The 18693-nt window shown below is 47.5% G+C and overlaps 5 protein-coding genes across 5 annotated transcripts; 3 read left to right on the top strand and 2 right to left on the bottom strand.

Annotated features, from left to right (window-relative positions):
- Positions 1–2244: 2244 nt before the first annotated feature.
- On the top strand, positions 2245–2720 carry DFJ58DRAFT_730355 (uncharacterized protein; the record flags this gene model as incomplete). Its single annotated transcript, XM_041385890.1, has 2 exons — positions 2245–2349; positions 2382–2720. The coding sequence occupies 2 exons, from the start codon at positions 2245–2247 to the stop codon at positions 2718–2720; spliced, it is 444 nt and encodes a 147-aa protein (XP_041241637.1).
- A 592-nt stretch (positions 2721–3312) lies between these two features.
- DFJ58DRAFT_843341 (uncharacterized protein) lies at positions 3313–5272 on the bottom strand (the record flags this gene model as incomplete). Its single annotated transcript, XM_041392962.1, has 5 exons — positions 3313–3979; positions 4027–4460; positions 4515–4698; positions 4865–5157; positions 5186–5272. 5 exons carry the CDS (start codon positions 5270–5272, stop codon positions 3313–3315), a joined length of 1665 nt encoding a protein of 554 aa, XP_041241636.1.
- A 5344-nt stretch (positions 5273–10616) lies between these two features.
- On the top strand, positions 10617–11193 carry DFJ58DRAFT_798495 (uncharacterized protein; the record flags this gene model as incomplete). The annotated part of the gene is made up of 1 exon (XM_041390683.1): positions 10617–11193. A coding segment is annotated over exon 1 (486 nt), but the record flags the coding sequence as incomplete, so codon positions are not given.
- Positions 11194–12413: 1220 nt separating this feature from the next.
- On the bottom strand, positions 12414–14096 carry DFJ58DRAFT_730351 (uncharacterized protein; the record flags this gene model as incomplete). The annotated part of the gene is made up of 3 exons (XM_041385889.1): positions 12414–13065; positions 13117–13517; positions 13569–14096. The coding sequence occupies 3 exons, from the start codon at positions 14094–14096 to the stop codon at positions 12414–12416; spliced, it is 1581 nt and encodes a 526-aa protein (XP_041241634.1).
- A 434-nt stretch (positions 14097–14530) lies between these two features.
- Positions 14531–15056, top strand: DFJ58DRAFT_730350 (uncharacterized protein; the record flags this gene model as incomplete). Its single annotated transcript, XM_041385888.1, has 3 exons — positions 14531–14709; positions 14771–14920; positions 14972–15056. 3 exons carry the CDS (start codon positions 14531–14533, stop codon positions 15054–15056), a joined length of 414 nt encoding a protein of 137 aa, XP_041241633.1.
- Positions 15057–18693: the final 3637 nt, after the last annotated feature.

The raw sequence follows: 18693 nt of genomic DNA, 5'->3' as shown, positions 1-18693 counted from the left end.
TGCAAATAAGGATCTCCCCCGGCGCACGAAAACAGCGAGGAAACGGTACGCCATTTCGTGATGATGTGCCCTGCAAACCGCACGCAGCGGGACGCCCTCAAACGCCAATCGCGGGTTCGATATTGGTCGTCTGCTAAAGCAACGAGAAATATACCTCAGATCTGTTCAAGCACATCGCGGCAACCAGACAACTAGAACGCGCATTTTGGCCTTTGGATGTCCCCTGTGGCTTCACCTTGGACTTTGAGGCGAGGATTGGGCAATTTGTGAAAGATCTCTTGTGAACAGCTTGCGGGTGGAGGTGGCAACCGAGTTAAAGCAACTCAGGCGAAGAAAGAAGCCCGGGAGTCGCAAAATGCTTTGCCCTCTCGGATCGCACGCGCCTCGGCCTGTGTAGTATTGCAACCTGTATACCCACCCAACGGCAATGAGCGGTAATCACACACGAGTATATCAGCGCCGACTTTTCCGCTTGGATAGAGCGGTCAGGGTTGCAAACGAGTGACTTTCCTGCAGTATCTGAAATCCTAGAATTCGACAGTAGGAAATGCACAAGAAAGGCAGAAGGCAGCAGCCAGGCAGGAGCCTGCTGGTGTGTGGCTGAGTACAACGTGGTACGGAGACAAGAGCAGCCACGTGCTGCACTGACGCTGGCACAAAGTCCTTACCCGTTGTATTTGCTTTTGTTTGTCCACAGTTGGCTTACTTGTGCCTCTTTCTTCTTCTTTCTTTCTCTCTCCATCCAACATGCGTATTCGACTCTTCCCAACCGCCTGGCATACCCTCCCCGTAGTGGGAGGTCACCTCTTGTGTATGCTGGAGATATGCTAGCTGGGGCGGTGCACCCTCTACCCTGTACAGGGCAGGGGTTCTCATGGGCCACTGTTACATCTTCCTAACCGCACAGCATCAGCCTATCTGGCATATGCTGGAGTCATGCTGGACGGACAACACCTTCCTCTTCCCTGTACAGGGCATAGTACTTTTGGGCTGTAATGCCTGAGATGGATCAGTGTCAGGACTGTGTGATGTGCCCATGTGGCCGCACGAGACGATGTCATGCTCCCTCGACATTCTCTGTATCATTTGTCTTGAACAACATAGGAGGTGAAGGGGCAGCATTCATGCTTCATGCGGCGTATGTCCGCCTGTGTACATCCTATTTCAACAACAGTTCCAACGCCACGATAAAGGTATAAAGATCAAAGCCATTGACAGGCAATCTTGACGTTGCACGATCCCCTTGCTTTGACCCCTCATTCTCCTTCACCATACGCTCCCTATGCTCATTCTGGCCTAGTCAACCATTCGAAAACATATATGTACAGCACATGTACGCTCATACCCCTTCGATGGTCCTGACGAGAGCTTTCGCAGGCTCGAAACTGCTGCCCTAGCGCTTTACTAGCCTCTCAATGCCCTACCTACCAGCGCTTTATCTTAGGAGACAGTGTTTTGCAGCTCTGGGTGTTGGAGGTGTTCTGAGTTCTGCCTAGTACACTAATCCAAAGCCATAGCCCTTTTCCCTCGCTGCGCTTCGGGCTGAGAACGGCAACATTGGCCTTCAGCTAAGTTCTCCAGCATATTTGTTGTGGTGCATTTGAACTCTATTTTTCACCAGAGGTCGTACGACTTCTTCTCGATCCCTCTTTCCCGTCACAGCAATTACAACGACAAACCAGAAAAAAGTCAAAAAGAAACGGAAGAGATACATGAGCAGACTGTGAACATGATCATATCAGAATGGCCAGTAGGCTCGAGCTAGTCATCGGCGCCTTGTTCTTTGTTCAGTCTGTTCTATCGCGGCAGTCTCAGAGCCCAGCATCTTGACCTTTTTGCTCCCGTCGTGAAGGCACACCGACAGGGATCTCAGGATCATGGCAGTGAAAGAAGAAAAGGTGGTAGGAGCGAGCAGCAAGATGATCTGAGACGGCAGGTGAAAAGATGTCCCATGTAACGTTGATCAACTGTATTTCTACTACAGTTGATATGCTCACATTGCATATCGTAACATTGCATATATGTCGTAATGCACAGATGTTTGAGGATCCCAACATGGGCGGGCTGAAAATGCAGACATAATGCATAACACATAATGCATTGCTATTGTATGAATGATATGCATTATAAGAGGGTCGTAGTTAGGGCAATGGAACATGAGTAGCACCCAAACCATTGTTCTCTAGCATTGTCCTGCTCAGCTATGTAAGTGTGGAATGGATATGATATCCTGTATTCATAAAAATGTCCCTAAACCTGAAACGCAAGCCACGTGATAAGCCCGCCGCATACACTCGACCTGCAAAGAAGCAGAAGATCACAAACGACACTCCTTCAAGGAACGGAAACGTATTTTTGGTACTTCACTAACTATCGATGAGATTCTAGACCCTGCCGAGGAGAGAGATAATGGAGATTTCCTGAACTTCGAAGGTGGTAACCAGGCTATTGCTGATGAAGTCCGTCACGAGATTGCAGTTGCGAATGGCGAAATTGTCGGGATAAATTCGGATGACGAGTCAGAAGAAGATGGGCCATCATTCACGCGCACAGAACTCCTCAATCTGTGTCAGCAGCTTGAGACTGGATGCATGCAACATGGTGATCCTCAGTTTTCCCTGAATTTGTCATCACAGCTCCGCTTATTTCGTGCTCGATTACGACGAGAGGAGCTACTTAATGCCAAGCAGACCTCTATAGATCGTTACTTCAAAGCATAATATACATAGGCATTGTGGAGACTGTACTTTTTTCATGTCACAACTTTGGCAGAGGTCACATGTGTCACACGGGTGTGACATATGTGGTTGTGCATGTGTCATAATGCATCAAGTTTTTGCCACCCAACGGTATGCATTATGAGCATATCAACTGCGCCGAGAAAGCGTGAAGTATCCACGCAAGATGTACATATAGCGAGAGAATAAAAAGAGAAGTGAAAATATGTGCGTCGGGGATGGGTGCTGGCACTGTTACTGATTACTATTACGAGCTTTCTTGACCGTGTACACGTTAATGGCGACAACCATTGTTCAACGCGAATTTCAGCTTGAAGCCGTTCTCGCGACTCTGAACAGTCAATATGGCATGATAACTGCAGATGCAGGGAGTAGGGAGGTTATATATCATTATTCCGCCCTGCCACACGGCATTAGCAAGGCATTTCAACTCGTTTAACAGAACGGTCGAAAATAAAAAATTCAAGGATTCTGAGGATGAACGGCGCAGGGCTAATGAAACGGAGAGGACATGCGTACGGAGAGCTAGTGGTAGGTTACGGAGACAGAATTCAGAGTCCACACGTCCTTCTGGTCATTCATCAACCTCCATGTGGGGTGAATGTTCTGATTGCGTCAGATCCAGCATCTGCGTATCTTGCTGATATGTCTTCTTCTGAAGCTTCTTTTTACCTTGCCCTCTACCTCTCTTCCTGCCTTTTTGAATTATTCGAGTGGCTGTGTCGTTCTGGCGCTCCGTGAGATCCACAAAGAAGTTTTGCAAGTCAGGTGAGGGGGGGAAATAGTGCCAGAATAGTTGAGGCGCGGCGAGTGCATTTACCCTCTTGAAGTGTTTATTGTCCCTGTCGGTCCTTGCCCATGATGACTGCCAATGGCACCTCAAACATCGAACACGGACCCTCTCCTTGTGATTGAAAACGCGGAGGTCTGCTGGACATGGAGTGCACCCAGGCTTGCCACAAGACTTGAATTCATAGCCAAAGGCACGCAATCCAGGGGCGTCTTTCGCGATTTGGCGACATTCGATCTGTCGGGAGCCATTGACAGTGGTTGCGTACACCACCACCGCAGTTGTGTAGTCCAAGACGTCGTGGTTTGAGGTAAGCATGTGGCAGATTGCTGACCAAGGGTCCGTTCGTCCGAATACTCCAGTCTCCACTATAAAAGAGCGCACGGTATGGGAGACCATGGAGGGTAGCGTTCCGGACCCTCCAAAACCAACCACGACTTCGAACTGGTTGCTGAAGCACAGTGAATGAGGACAGTGTATATGGCACAAGAAACATACCTTTTGACTAGCTGTAACACAGATTCGAAGTGGTGGGAGACCCTGATCGCAGGTCCACAGCTGACCAGTAAGAGCCCCCTCCACCCCCCTCTGGCTTTGGCGGTGAGGTCGCACCACGGCTTCGTCGATTTTGCTGTGGTGAGGGTAGAGTCGTCACTCCTTGCGGCATCTGAAGCTTCTCCCATGCATTTCAAGAAGTCTGTGCCAAGGTAGGCCTCGACAATCTCGGTAATGGTGGTGTTGGTGCCTCCCGTATGTCCTCCGGTATGCTGTAGCATTCCTGTGAACTCGTCTGAATGTGTATCGACGATGATGAATGTATTAGGTGGAAATCCGCGACTGATGTTACCACGCATGAATTCCAAACCGTTTGCAAGCTTCCTAGACTCAGACACATGAGCCGAACCGCGCATGTGTAAGGTTTGTATGAATAGCTGTCTACAACGTTATATTCATCATAGCAAAGAATATGGGTTAGTTCCACGTACGTTGTGGGGATGCATGCGATAGTAATCCTCCAACTCGACCTTGACCGTTGTTGCAAGGTAATCATCTTTCATGGATTCGAGGTTGAGGTTGACAATGGCCATGGGCCAGTCCATCTTCACCCTCTTTCTTCGCCCAAAGCCAACGTAGGCATACTGCAAGGGTTGGTCCTTCTTGTCTCCCGTCCTGGAGCATACTGGGCACATAAAATCATCTTTGTTCTCCACGGATCCGAGATATATACAACCCCTGCTTTTCTGAGCCGCCTGTTCACACATGATGGCACCACACTCAATGCACTGATGTCGGTATCCCGGTTGTGCTGCCTCACAGCAGAAGTGACAATACACACCCACTATATCGGATGAGGCAGTTAATGAGGGGATAGGCTCCGCGTGAACGCTCTCTTGACCCGACTGTCTGTCTGTAGGTAGCTTCAAAGCCATTGAGGGAGCCACCCGCGGTACCATGCTTCCAATGTCCACCCTCCCTGGCCCTGCTCGCGATATCCCGCTCAGAATCGCCCCCGGTTTGGCTTGTCTCGTTCTCTTGGGAGGCATGTTTCGGACAAATGGGAGGAAGGAAGTAAGGTCGTGTGGTAGATTGTGAGACTTTATTCCTGACTCCCACGTTTAGTGGCAGTCTCTACATCAACATCGTGTGAACATATTACATCAGCTTTTGTTGAACTGGAGTTATCGCGTTGTGGATATCGTTCGCGCAGAAGAATATGTTTGGTCTGACAGGCCTGTTCGTCCATTTTGGTATCGTGTCACCAGTCACACAGCACTGCAAGCACAGTACTTACTGACACCTGAGGCAGGACGGAATCTTGTCTGGCAGACAGATTGGTATCGTATCTGCAAAAATATTTGCATTCATGATGGAATCTGTACTGCAACGGTATTGGATATCAAATTTTTCCATATATTTATGATATGACATTTAAACTTTGAAATAAAATCTCTATCTACAATTGATATGTATCATATGTAGAGTTTAAGCATGAACATGGTGGCTGATCAAAAATTACAAAGTTTAAATATGAACCCTACATATCCGGTATGGAACTTTCTTATTGGTCAGTTATCGGACAAATTTAGAATAATACAAACACTGTAGGTCTACTGTAGCGGGAGTTAATAGGGAGCATGGCGTAATCTTTTCCTGAGTTGACAGGAAAAATCGCAAATCTCGAAAAATTACTTATTTTTGCTTGTTTCCTTATAGAAGTTTCATTGGGCAAAAAAAATCCGTACCATAGAGCTCCCTACGGAGACAGTGCTTCCTGCACTGTAGTTAGTCTGCTGATTTGCACAAGCTCTTAAACTCGGCAGACGTTGGAGATCCTGCCGGAGATTCAAAATGAGAGATAGGTCATCTTCAACTACACCGCAACGATATAACTGCTATCTGCCCTGCGCTAACCAACCATGGCTGCTTGTTGGGCTACTTGATTCGAGATTAACGACCGGCTTTGAATTGAAACGAATAACCTACTGAAGCATGTTGTTCGCTTACTACAGTCGTTTGCATTAGGGGGAGTCAGAGTTGGCGATCCACGCTCGATTCAAGAGCTGTTCCACATCGCGATCCATCATCGGTTTTTTCGTTGATGGATCGTGGGAACAGTGAATCGCAGCTGGATCGTTGGAACGCCTCCTGAGCCGCTCCACCTTTTGAGTCGTGTTCGATTCTCCCCATCCCAGTAATTAATTTTGTTTTTATTTAAATAAATACATATGACAAGTCACTACTGCAAAATAACACGCGTCTCTGAGTCCTACTCTCAACTTAACCAATGGCGAAAAAGGCCGCTGAGCAAGCTCCAGATCAAGCACCGAAGGCACCCACTGGCAAGAACTCGAGGAAAGGTCCGTCGAAGGCCAAAGGTAGTAAAAAGGCCAGCAAGAAACAAGGAAATGCAAGTGATAGCGAGCTGCCGGTGGATAGTGATCATGATGGTCAGCCCGAACTTGAAGATAAGACTGATATCGAGTACGTACCTCCGAGTCTGGGCCAATTTTTACCTTCGTTTACCTTAGGAAACTCATTCAAGTCCAGCTGGACCCCAGGATCTCCTGTGAGAAGCAACACTGTGCTAGCTTTAACGGCCCATATGATGGGCTTCGCGTCTTGCGTAGGTTGAACTAGAAATCCGTGTCAGCATAAACTTGACCGCATATCTAAGATCACGCACCTAGCAAGAAGATTCCATGCCCATCATTATTACTCGCTACGTCGTGTGGACAGGCAAACATTAGAATAGTCAGCTAACACTCAGGGACAAAAGACGTTACTGAGCATTGGATAATCGATATCGATAATCGACTATAGGGGCCCGCGTTGCTGACTATTTACCTTGCTCCGGGTGATTCCGCAACTGTCGAGTTTTGCAAGAGAACGGTTGTGTGGATTCAATACATATCTTATTCACCAAAGATTAGGTAGAGACGGCTACAAGATACCATGCCATCGAAGTCCTGACGATGGCAGAGTCGAAGCGAAGAAAATAAGATACGGCAAGGTGTAAGAACCTAGTAGCGAAGTTCCGAACGAGATGATGTTGGTAGCGTCACGTATCCGTGTGAACGGTACTTCCCGGATTTATGATGACGTGTTTCCTTCGCAGTGTGAGGTTCCTTCGACTTCCATAAAAGGTCTTTATTTGTTGTTATTCCGAATCTGCAAATCACGCAACATTCTAAGTGACCTTGCTCCGCACGGTAATGCAAATTCTAGCTCGAACCAGCACAGCTTTCGGCCGTAGCCGCCGATGATATCTTCATAGTTCGCACAGTTTTGCATATGACACGCCCTCGTTTGGCTCCAAACGTAATGCCCAGTGAAAACTGACTGTGACGGGAGGAGTCGTCACATGCTTAGAAGTGATTTTCCTTTTTAGTTACATGTTCGGATATGCTCGTTTATCATAATCTGACTCTTTGCACACGTCGTGCTTGCAACATTGCATTGTAAAGTGTTAACTTCGCGTATTTCCCTTTGTTCCCTTTAAGTTCTCTTTGCTTTGCTTTGCTTCTCTCGCAAATTCCATATCACAAAGTGCAAACTATGCATCGCAAACACAAACTTTGCATCGCGAAGTCCATTATTATATCCGAGTCCGAGTCATTGCAAGCTACATAAATTGCTTGCCCCACCTTTCTTCCTCCGCGTACTTCCTTCCTGCGCCTTTCTTCCTCCATCCCCACCTTTTCCTCTCCCCACCATCTTCCCACCTCCAAGTTAAAGGTCCAGCCACTCTCCTCCACTGGTTCTGTCACGGTGTTGTGAGTGTCTCATGTGTTGTCTATCCGAAGGTATGATTACACTAACCACACGAGTTTAGGACAGTGTAGTCTGTATCACAGGGATCCTACTGTACTGGGACAGTGTAAGACTGCAGTATGTCATAATATCATTTTCACGCGCATATATTCATGTCTATTGCAGAAATATGACGAGGAGATGACAGAACTTGTAGGACACTGTTTTTAACAGAAACCTAGTGTCAGATCAGTAGTTTGTGACGGTCAACTCTATTAGATCTCCGAGTCACTTTATTTCAATCCCTCCCATGTCTTTCCTTTCTGTTCTCTTCATCCGAGTCTCGCATTCATCGTCATTATGGCAATCTGACACTAGAGCAAAAGGTAAGTGATATAGTCTCTTGTTTTTTCTTGTATTGATTCTTTTACACTGACTGACAGGGATATGACAAGTCGCTATGCTCGTAAGCTCTTCACTCCCTTAATAGACACCTTTCTAAATCATTATCTAGGTTGCCAGCAACACGTGGAACAAATCCGTCTGCGAAGGACGGCGTTATTAGATTCCCGCACCTGCATGATCCGATACACTGTCATTTCCTATGATGTTTCCGAGTCGTTGCCTGTGTTTTGGAGCTCGTTTTGTACCGTTTCTGTACCCCTGTCACCTGCAGCGCCTAATATTATTCGAGCATATTTGCGCACATTTTCAACTATCTGGCAAGGAGCGCGAGTATATGCGTTCAAATGCGCAAATATGTTTTACATTAAAAAAAAGCACCTATGTGCATGAGGAAACCCGCCCCCGCATATATTGAAATGTGCGGATTCGCTCACTACGTGTCATAGCATGTTCTCTTATGTTTTTCCACCGAGCTGCTGACAAAATCACTTATCGTCACACCACACCTCCTCCCGTCACAGTCAGTTTTCACTGGGCGTAATGTTTTGACATAGAGCATTGTGCGCATCTGCTCATGTCCTACAAAATGCATAGCAGCTCCTGAAAGTGTGGAGTAGAAATTTGAAAATGGCTAGTGAAAGTAGGAAGTAAGAGGGACATCGTGTATACCTCATGACAGCCCAGGGAACATCTCTCCCATGCATTACAACCCAAGGAGTGGGCTACACACGAACCCCAGCCTCAGCAATGTCTCCCAGGCATTACAGCCCAAGCACACACTGCTTGGCTCCGGTATAAACCAGAGGCATCTGCAAATATAAGCAGGCTTATGCTAGACTCGTGACCAGCCCCTCTATGAGGCAACCCGTCGATAGAGGGACTGGTAAAACTAGCACGAGTCGAACGTTGATAAGAAACTCCAAGTACGAGACTTAACAGACTTTGCAAGGCCTTAGCAAAAGCTCACGTGGTCTTTGATATCCCAAAAAAGGATTATCCATCACGTTACCCTGGGAATCCGCTCAGCATCCAAATTCAAAGCCAGTTTTACCAGTCCCTCTATCGACGGTTTGCCTCATAGAGGGGCTGGCCACGAGTCTAGGCTTATGCCAGGCGAGCTGGGACTGTAGACAGAGCACAGTGACAAGGTGACTGCAGCTGTATAAGTTGAATCAAAGCAAACGAACAGAATGCAAGTTAACTCACTGCGGGAGAAAAAGGTCGTTATAAAGACACGGCTGCTTGCCAAAGCACTCGAGAGTGACTTCTCGCAAGTCGTCGAAGCTAGGGGCTCCTGAATTGGAGGGCAGTTCAGGCATGTGGCAAAATAGAACTTGCAAGGTTAAGCAATTGGCTTATTTAACGTATACATTCCTTCCAGGTAGGGTTTTTTTACGCTCCGCACTATGTCGGCAGTGTTTAGCCGCCGTGGCTGACGATGTTTACAAAGGTAAGGTTTGTCTCCGAATGGAAAATATATGGCTGTTAATCGTGGTTCAACTTGTTTGACCGAGTTGAATCAGTTCGCGACGCCGGTCAAATCATTCGTGACTCAGCTTTTGAATGCGAGGCCCCTCTTCGTTTAGGTATATATGAGGGTTACAGACGAAAGTCATCCTTCCGTCTCTATTCACTGAGCACTTCTGCTCCGTGCACGTCTGCACCTCAATTTGAACTACCCAGATTGCTCCCTGTAGTACATTCTGTTGGAGTATCCGTCTCTGGTCTTCAATCTCTCGAGCCTCCATCTCTCATATTAGTTTCTTCTATCTCTTTCCTGAGTCCCCGATTGTTCACAGCTCTCGCTATTGTGCTCTGCGACTCTCTCTGATCGCAATAAAATGTGACCGAGTCCCCCGAGTATGGAGCTGGGGGACTCCGCTTGCTCACAAACATGAGACCTATCCTAAGTGTAGACTGATTCATATTTGGAATTTGAAAGGAAGCCTTTGTTTTACCTCTAGATCCATGCTCATCGAAATTATGACAATAATATCTTGTGCTGTGCAGTGGGTTTTGTGGCGTCATCGACCAAATTTTTTGGTGAAAAATGCATTCCTGTCTTAAAATGGTGCTTTATTCGCACGGTCATGTGAGACTGTTTTTCTACTAAACATATGTTGGTTCTGTGTATATCGATCTTGCTTAGTAGTTCACTATGTCTTCTACTATTGGTTACCACTTGCTCGTGCACACCACATTTCGTGCATCCCTCAAAAACAACACTTTTCCTACTACAAAATGTTCAAACTACTACATCTATTTTAAATAATAATACACAAGAACGTCTTACGAGCTTAGACATATGCATTTGGACAAGAAACAAGAGAGATAGATGTTTGGTTGTGACAAAGGCTTTTGTCACTTCCCTTGTCACCTGCCGTCCGCTGCCGCAGCGGAGTTTTAACTCAACGCGTTAGTGGCAACGCGTCTCGACGCGTCTACTCGCTGCACGGATGGCGCGCACTCGAGTCGGTGGGAAGCAGAAAGGTCCCCGAGATCCCACCAAAGAAGCTTGCATTCAGGCTGCCATCCGTGATACCTTGACTGGTGTTCATGCCAGTTTTCGCAGTGCTGCCATAGCTCACAATGTAAGCACTCCCTCAACAATTTTGTTGCAACTCAATTTTCCTTCAGGTAACCCCACCGACTGCGAGATCGTGCGGCAGGCAAACACCATACTCGACGCTCGTTCCTCAACGAATCCCAAGAAAGAGTACTGGTGGACTGGTGCCACCATAACTCGAATTCAGCAACCCCTTTACATCCTCGAAAACTCCGCGCTCAAATACTGGAGATGGTCAACAGCATCACGACAAGAACATTTGACAGTCCCTTCACATCATATAAACGGAAAGAAGATCTGGAAGCACTCGCTGGAGCACTTGGACTCTCAAGAGATGGAAAAATTGCTGATCTTTCAGCACGGATCAAAGCTCACTTGGAAGATCCTGACACTCGCGCAGCTCTTGCAGATAACCCTCGATTTTCAGCGCTATATGGTTCGAAGCGACGCACCGGCAGGCCTGTTGCCATTACCAACCTGACTTCGAGTGAAAGCTCAACACCTTCAGCCAGTACTTCTCTCCCCACGGCAGCCAACAATATGTTCCACCCACAACCACCTTTGTTTCCGCAAATGCAAGGATTTCCGAGTCTCCCCGTTATGTATCCAAACCGGTCACATCATGTTCAAGCTGGCCCCGCTGTACTCTCAACAACCACCCCTGTCGTATCACAGCCATTGCTGTCTGGGCATCCTAATAGTCACAGTTCATATTACTCCGGCAATCCGCAATACATATTCAATAAGATTACTACATACTAGCTACTGGTACACTCGTATATATCTTCCTAATGTCTAATCCACAGCGTGTCGAGCGGACTGCGAAATCGGCCAATGTGACTACACCGTGACTTTCCGTTACAATTATGTGACTGCACGAAATGTGGTGTGCACGAGCAAGTGGTAACCAATAGTATTTGTCACAAAGTCCTTGGATCATTCGCTGATGTTCCTGCTCTTATTCGTGTGGACGGCGCGAGATCTGATTTCACCATGACCTTGTCTTTTGTGCACAGTTACAATGTGCCGCGTTCCATTTTCAATCATAATGGGGTGGCTGTCTGCGACACTCATGTATACAACATGGTGCAAAGCGACTAGCCAATCAATGTACGTACCAAACAACATCGTTCAAAACGCACACTAACGGACCCTTTCAGACTTTGCAGCTCGGCGTGTAAGCCATAAAGGCCCTGCATCCATCTGATGAACCTGTCGAAGAACAATTTATCCCAATACTCTCCACGACCTCCACTGACATGTCGAAAGACGATTCAGCCATTGCAGGCTTTTCAACATTCGATGTCGCGACCAACCCCACCAAGAAAAACAAGCACACGAACGGACGGAAGAACAAGGGAGGGAAAGGAAAAGAGAAAGTGGACTGACCGCCTCCGTTTCGCGACTCGTCTGATTGTATTAATACTTGTGGCATTCGAGGACCAGCAGAAAAAAGACAGAAATCGCTTCAATTTCACTGTCTGGTTGTATTTGTAGCCCTCGCCTCCATCTCGCGACTCGTCTGGGTTGATCTTTACGATATTTGTATCTGTAACGCCAATCGATTCACATTAATGATGACTCGAAAAAGCGACCGTAGCCGCGAGCGTCCTTTCGCGTTATAAATAAGGCAATGTGCAATCGGCGATGGATGCGGCATACATCATTCATCAACGTCCATCGCAAGGGAATGTCCTGAGTCCAAGTTCAGCATCTGCACATCTTCCAGCTGCTGAGAGGTGGTTGTCTCTCTCCTCCCCTCCGCGACTCCACCTTTCACCCCCTTGTCTCCTCCTTCTGGTTCGCGTGGCTCGAGTTTGATGAAAAACTGTTGAAGTTCTTTTGAGGGGGGGAAATGGTGCCAGAATATCTGAGGCGCAGTGAGTGCGTTCACCCTCTTGAAGTGTTCGTTGTCCTCATCGGTCCTTACCCATGGAGACCTCCAGTGGCACAAGGTACACCGAAGCCGGACTTTCTCCCTCTGGTTGTAGACCTGCATGCCTTTTAGCCCTGGATCGCATCCAGCTGTTCCGCACAGCTTGAACTCGTAGCCAAATGCATGCGATGCAGGGATGTCCTTCCCAATCTGACGACATTCGATTTGGCGGGAGACACCGGTGTCGGTCGCGTACAACACCACAACAGTTGTGTAGTCTAAGACTTGGTGGTTCGACGCGAGGATGTCCCTCAATGCAGACCATGGATCGGTTTGTCCGAACACTCCAGTCTCCACAATGAGGGAGCGCACGGTATGAGATATTTGAGATGTGGAGCTACCAGAACCGCCAAAACCAAGAACGAAGTCGAAACTGTCACTGAAGCGTTGTGAGTGAGGGCTATTCGTGTATTATAGGAGAGTGGCTTACTTCTTCACCAACGCCACAAGTGATTCAAAGTGATGACGGAGCCTGATAGCAGGATGGCTGCCGACCAGGAGGAGAACCCTCCGTCCTCCTCTGGACTTGGCAGTGAGATCGCACCACGGCTTGTTCCCGGTTGCCGTGACATTGACAGCTGTGTCACCCCTTGCAGCAGAAGAGGCTGCTCCCATGCACTCCATGAATTCTTTACCAAGGGATTTTGCGACAACGTCTGAGACTACGGCGTTTCCTTTGGCAAACTCATCCGAGTCCGTGTCAATCACGACAAAATAATTCGGGGGACATCCAGCCTTTATGGCCTTATGCATAAGCTCGATCCCACCCCCAAGGTTCTTGGACTCGGACGCGCGCACACCCTGAGCTATCGGCAAGGTGTGAATGAACAGCTGGAAGGGATCTTCAGTATTACACACAACAAGAAGGTAGGTTCTACCTACGTTTGATGCGTGTGACCTGTAATGATTGATTAGTTCAACCTTGGTGGTCTTTGCAAGGAAGCCTTCCTCCAACGACTCCGCATTGAGGTTCACAAGGCACATCGGCCATTCCATCTTCACCTTTTTTCGCCTTCCAAAGCCAGAATATCCGTACGGCAAAGGGGAATCTTTCTTCTGTCCAGTCCTTGCACAAATTGGGCACAGGAACTCCTCCTTGCTGCACACTACAGATCCGTGAACAATGCAACCGCTGCTCCGAGGAACGGATTGTTCGCAAATGAGAGCGCTGCAGTTGATGCACTGGTGTTGGAATCCAGGCTGTATCCCATCACAGCACAAGTGGCAATACATCCCAAGCATATTGGATAAGGTAGTGGATGGATATTGAAGTAGCTCCTCGTGGTTTCTGGAGTGGTTGGATGAATCCTGTGGCACCATGCTTCCGATATCTGCCTCCCCTGGGCCAGCACGTGAGATGCCGCTCAGGATCGCACCTGCTTTTGCTTGTCTGGGTCTTTTGGGAGGCATTCTAGAGAAGGAAGGAATGAAGGCAGAGTATTGGCTATGGTACACTATATACTTGATGTGCGCTTCTCCAGAAGCACCATTTTCAAGAGGCGTGCATTCGGAGAATCCCGAACACCAACACCTTTTGGCACCCCTGGTGCATGGGGTCCCGATCAGACACACCTTTGCGAAGATGCAGGCTGAACGGAGTTTTTGTATATGGCCAGTTCAAACCTCACTAAAATTTTAGGCTGTCTATAGCAAGTTGTATCAAATTCACTGTAAGCACACTCTGAGACATTCACATTAAAAAAATACCTTTCGCTGGTGTGAAAGAAGCACATCCTGATATCGAAAATTAGTAACCAATAAGTTCATGCTCGCTGCAATATACCTTCCAGCAAGCCTAATACCAGAAGTCATTTGGGGATCCTGTCCATCAACTACGAACGGCAATGGGCAAGCCCATCGCAGTGCAAAATCGTGATGGTGTTAATCTTACCCTTCTTGGTGGTGTCATGCGGGGTCGTGACTTTGATGAGCGCGCTGCACAAAGCATGGAAATCCATAATTTGTTAGGCATCAATACTCGTGATCAAGATTCGCCGCGCGACGAGATCCATCGCTCGACAAGGTAATATTATATTATTGGTTGCGGTTCTATTCAAATCTGACATGCTGTTAGCTCTTATTAGACCCAGAAACAATACGAATTCTGTCTCGACGTCGGAGAACCATGATATAGTGCCAAGTGCATTGCGTTCTGATGTGACCGGAGCTCCAGAACTTTGGCCGAGATGGACTACCGCTATACCAACACCACGCAGGGGGCAAACTTCCGCTGAGTCATTTCAGCACCCTCGCAGGTGCAATCAATGATGACACCATAGCAACAGGAAGGGGTCAGGAACCATAGTGCCGCCACCCTCGACATATGTCAGCACGCTCCAGCATGCACTGACACCTGCAAAAGATCATTGATTACTGGCCACAGCCGGAAGTCATCTCGACTGCAGGAACATGCAATAACAACTCACGGAATCTGTGTGGCACCCCATTCAAATTCCGCTCTCTCGATTCAACACTTTTGGTGGAGCTCTCGATGAAGGTCCGCTATACCATCGAAAAGGTGCCAAACGACAGCGCTGCAGGATGGTCCAAGGTGTAATTGACGAGGTAGCGCTGAATGGAAGGGCAAAGTTGTTTAGTATAGTCTATACCTTATTGACAATAATCACAACCATCAATGTTCTACAGTTAATCATTATAGCGTGTGTTGAAATTTCAACACCTTAGCGACAGCCATAAACGTCCTACAGTTGATCATCTACCAGGGCACCCAACTTACGCATCTCAACAGCAAAGTCACACAGAAGGAACAAACAAGTTAATGTATTGCATGTAGAGGTACATGTCATCAAGGTGATACGAAGCACAGCACGAACTGAATGACAATGACAAGCAGAGACGGACCGATTCGGAAAGAAAGCGACGAGCGAGGACAATCGTGAACCGAAGGACAATGACACGAAAAGCTAAGGAGAGAGGGGACAGAATACGATGAGAGGGCTTGAAGGACGGCGAGGCCGTTGAAGGAGGATCCACAGCGATCGTGACAAAGACGATGCAGAAAGAACAGGAGAGAAACAAGATGGGTAGTGACTGGTGATCATCGCGGTGATGGGCGTGGTTAAGGTATATATCCACGTAGGCGATGCCGTCAACTGTTCCTTGAAGCGAACTGAAGCGAACATCCCAGGAGTGTCATGGGTCTTTGAACCCTGTGAATGCCGTGGGGTGTTCGGACTTTTTTTTCGAGGAAAGTCTGGCAACCGAGCCAGCTCGAAGTCATAACAGAGTGCTACAAACTCGTTTTGTTAGGTTTGAATTCGTGCAGGCACCTGTATGCTGAACGTAATAATTTATCAGCAACGCCGCTTACGCGCCAAGTTCCCGAATTCTCACCTGGCACAATCGTTCAATTCGTTGCGTCGTCATGAGCTTCAGTTTTCGACTTTCGAGCTGCACGCTGTACACTGTTTATGGTACAATAATCAAGACATCAGCCACTACTACGTTTCCCCGTGTCTTTACCTCCAGAGGACTGATAATTGTTTGATTGATACGCCTGTTCTGTGGTCAGCTGAGATCTTGTATGCGTATCATCATGCTCATGTTTGTAAGCTGGTGGTACATCCGAAAATTGATGGCGCATCGTTAATGTTGGCGTAATACTACGGAACAAGTGACATGACAGAATTTTCAACTCGTCAGAAGAAAAACATGATCGTTGGGATAATTTAGAGATCACAAGATAAATGGTAGCATGAATAACCATCGTGCATTCGGGAGAAGCAACGCTGAAAACAGTATGGAAAAGTCATTCGGGATTTACCAGTGTTTGTGCGAGATTATTGAGATGGCATATGGCCTTGCAAGTGGTGTTGTTGGCAAAACTTGGTAGAACTCCAGGATATCCGAGACTCGCGGGGATGTAATTTAGATCTTTGATAACATAGTTTGAATTCAAGAGAAAGTCAGTATGAGGGGTACCGCTGGACAAAATTAAACAAATAGTTGCACGGTGAAATTCAAAAATTTCGAGTGAAAACCAATCGTTTCTAGCTAAATTTTTTCACTTCACAATTGCAATGTACAGGTGGCAGGTGATGCAGCCTGTGGCCGGACTATCCCGATACCATGCGTCCAGCTGAGCAGTTGTGTTGCTCACTTCCTTCATTGAAGTTCATTCGTTTTTCACTCCGCCACAACGTCGAGTTCGTAGTTCATTGCCCTCATCAATACTTCATTGGTCGAGTATCTTATCGTTTGCCGCATCAATTTATATTTTGCCGCTCCAAAGCTACTCGAAGAGTCATATGGGATGATCGAATTCATAAGCAGGCGTCGCTCCACCTGCTTGCGTCCCACCCCGAGCTAACGCTTGGTCCAGCCCACCTAATTTAGATCGTGTCAGCGACTCTCGAGCCAGACGATGCTGGAAACTCTACCCAGTACCGACCACCACTTCTGCCTCGGCCGGAGGCGGTGCTGATGTAGTGCTTTAGGCGAATGCCTGTACTTCCATCCATCTCTCTTGCTTGCTGAACCAACATACATGCTTATTTTATCCGATGAGCTTGGACAAAGTGCTGCAGACGAACGATTCGAGTTTCTTTCGCACAATAGGGATGTACCCAGTAATGTGAACTTCATGTTTGAGCCAACATTAATGTCATTTTCTGCTCCATACAATGTCACAAAGCTCCCAACCCTTTCATGTGGAACGCCCCATGCACGTCGAGTGGCACTCGTTCAGGAAAAATCACATAGGCTTGTTGACTCACCAACGATATTGGTATCTGAAAGACAACCAAAACCGGCTCGAAGGCTCCAACGAGCTTCTCTGAGACGTATAGTCCATATTATCCTTAGTTGAGAACCCCTGAGCGCCGACCATGTCTTCCACAGCTGCTAAGACCAAAAGGCGTCAATAATAAAGACCCGAAAGATGATGCGAGGCCACACCAAGCTGGTCCGAAGCGTTGCGCACCTGCCCGGTGGGCAGCGCATCATCACATGTTTGAGAGACAGCTCACTTCGAACGTAAGACCTAGGGAGATGTACACATGTAGGCGAAGGTTGGCAAAGTGAGGGGGGTGTAATAGCAGTATAGAACATGACATTGTCTCCAAGCAGCAGAGCTGTTGCCAGCCGCTATCTTGATGGCACAGTGAGGTGGAAAGAGCCCAGCGAAGACGTCAACTCGATATGTTGGAGTCCAGATGACGTGCAGGTTGTGATCGGATCCACGAACGGGACAGCAGCAACAAAGATTGCAACAGGAGGATACAATCTCGAGGGAATTAAAACCTGGGATGCGCTGATAATGATCGCACAAAATTTCCCTTCCTGATTCGACCGCTCGAAAAGTTGGAATCTAATGGACCTCGCACGATTTAGGGAGGCGAACGAACGGTCCCTTGATGCGCAGAGGGGACCGGCTGTAATTGCTGACTAATAGTACGACGCGGCAAATAAGTAGTACAGCCTCTGAACACTAAGAAACTGAAGGCATGAACGCTAGACGCTAAATACAAAGACGGTGGGTGTGGTGTGTGATCAAAAAATCAGCTAGCGAGGCGACGGGAAAGGTAAGAGAGAGCTTTGCCAGACAAACTAATAAACGAGCTCACCAAGCGAGGCGACGGGAAAGAGGGCAAACTCAATGTAACACGGAGTCGCCCGCTAAGTAAGCCTAGCTCCACCATAGGAGGACCGAGCCTGAAAAAAGGATCAAGCAAATTCTGAAGAACACGTGAAAGGCGCATTGACCACGGCAAGCAGGTATCAACGCCGCACACGCCCACTTTGAGCGGAGGAAACATTTGAGTCAGACTCAAACCAGAGGTACGTCGTCCGCAACTACGTTAGTTTTTCACGCGACCCATTAGCTTAGTATAAATAAAATTAAACCCAATTCACCGTGCAAATATTTGTTTAATTTTGTCCGGCGGTGCCCCTCATAAGTAGGAGTTGATCAAATTTTATTATTTCGGTTTTTGGTTGCTCAACAACCAATCATTGGTGATATGACTGAGCCATGAAGATATGAGTG

Source organism: Suillus subalutaceus (assembly GCF_016647625.1).
Source record: "Suillus subalutaceus strain FC151 chromosome Unknown DFJ58scaffold_87, whole genome shotgun sequence".
Classification (NCBI taxonomy): Eukaryota; Fungi; Basidiomycota; class Agaricomycetes; order Boletales; family Suillaceae; genus Suillus; species Suillus subalutaceus.
Note: the sequence above shows the minus strand (reverse complement) of the source record. Positions and strands in the feature narration are given on the sequence as shown.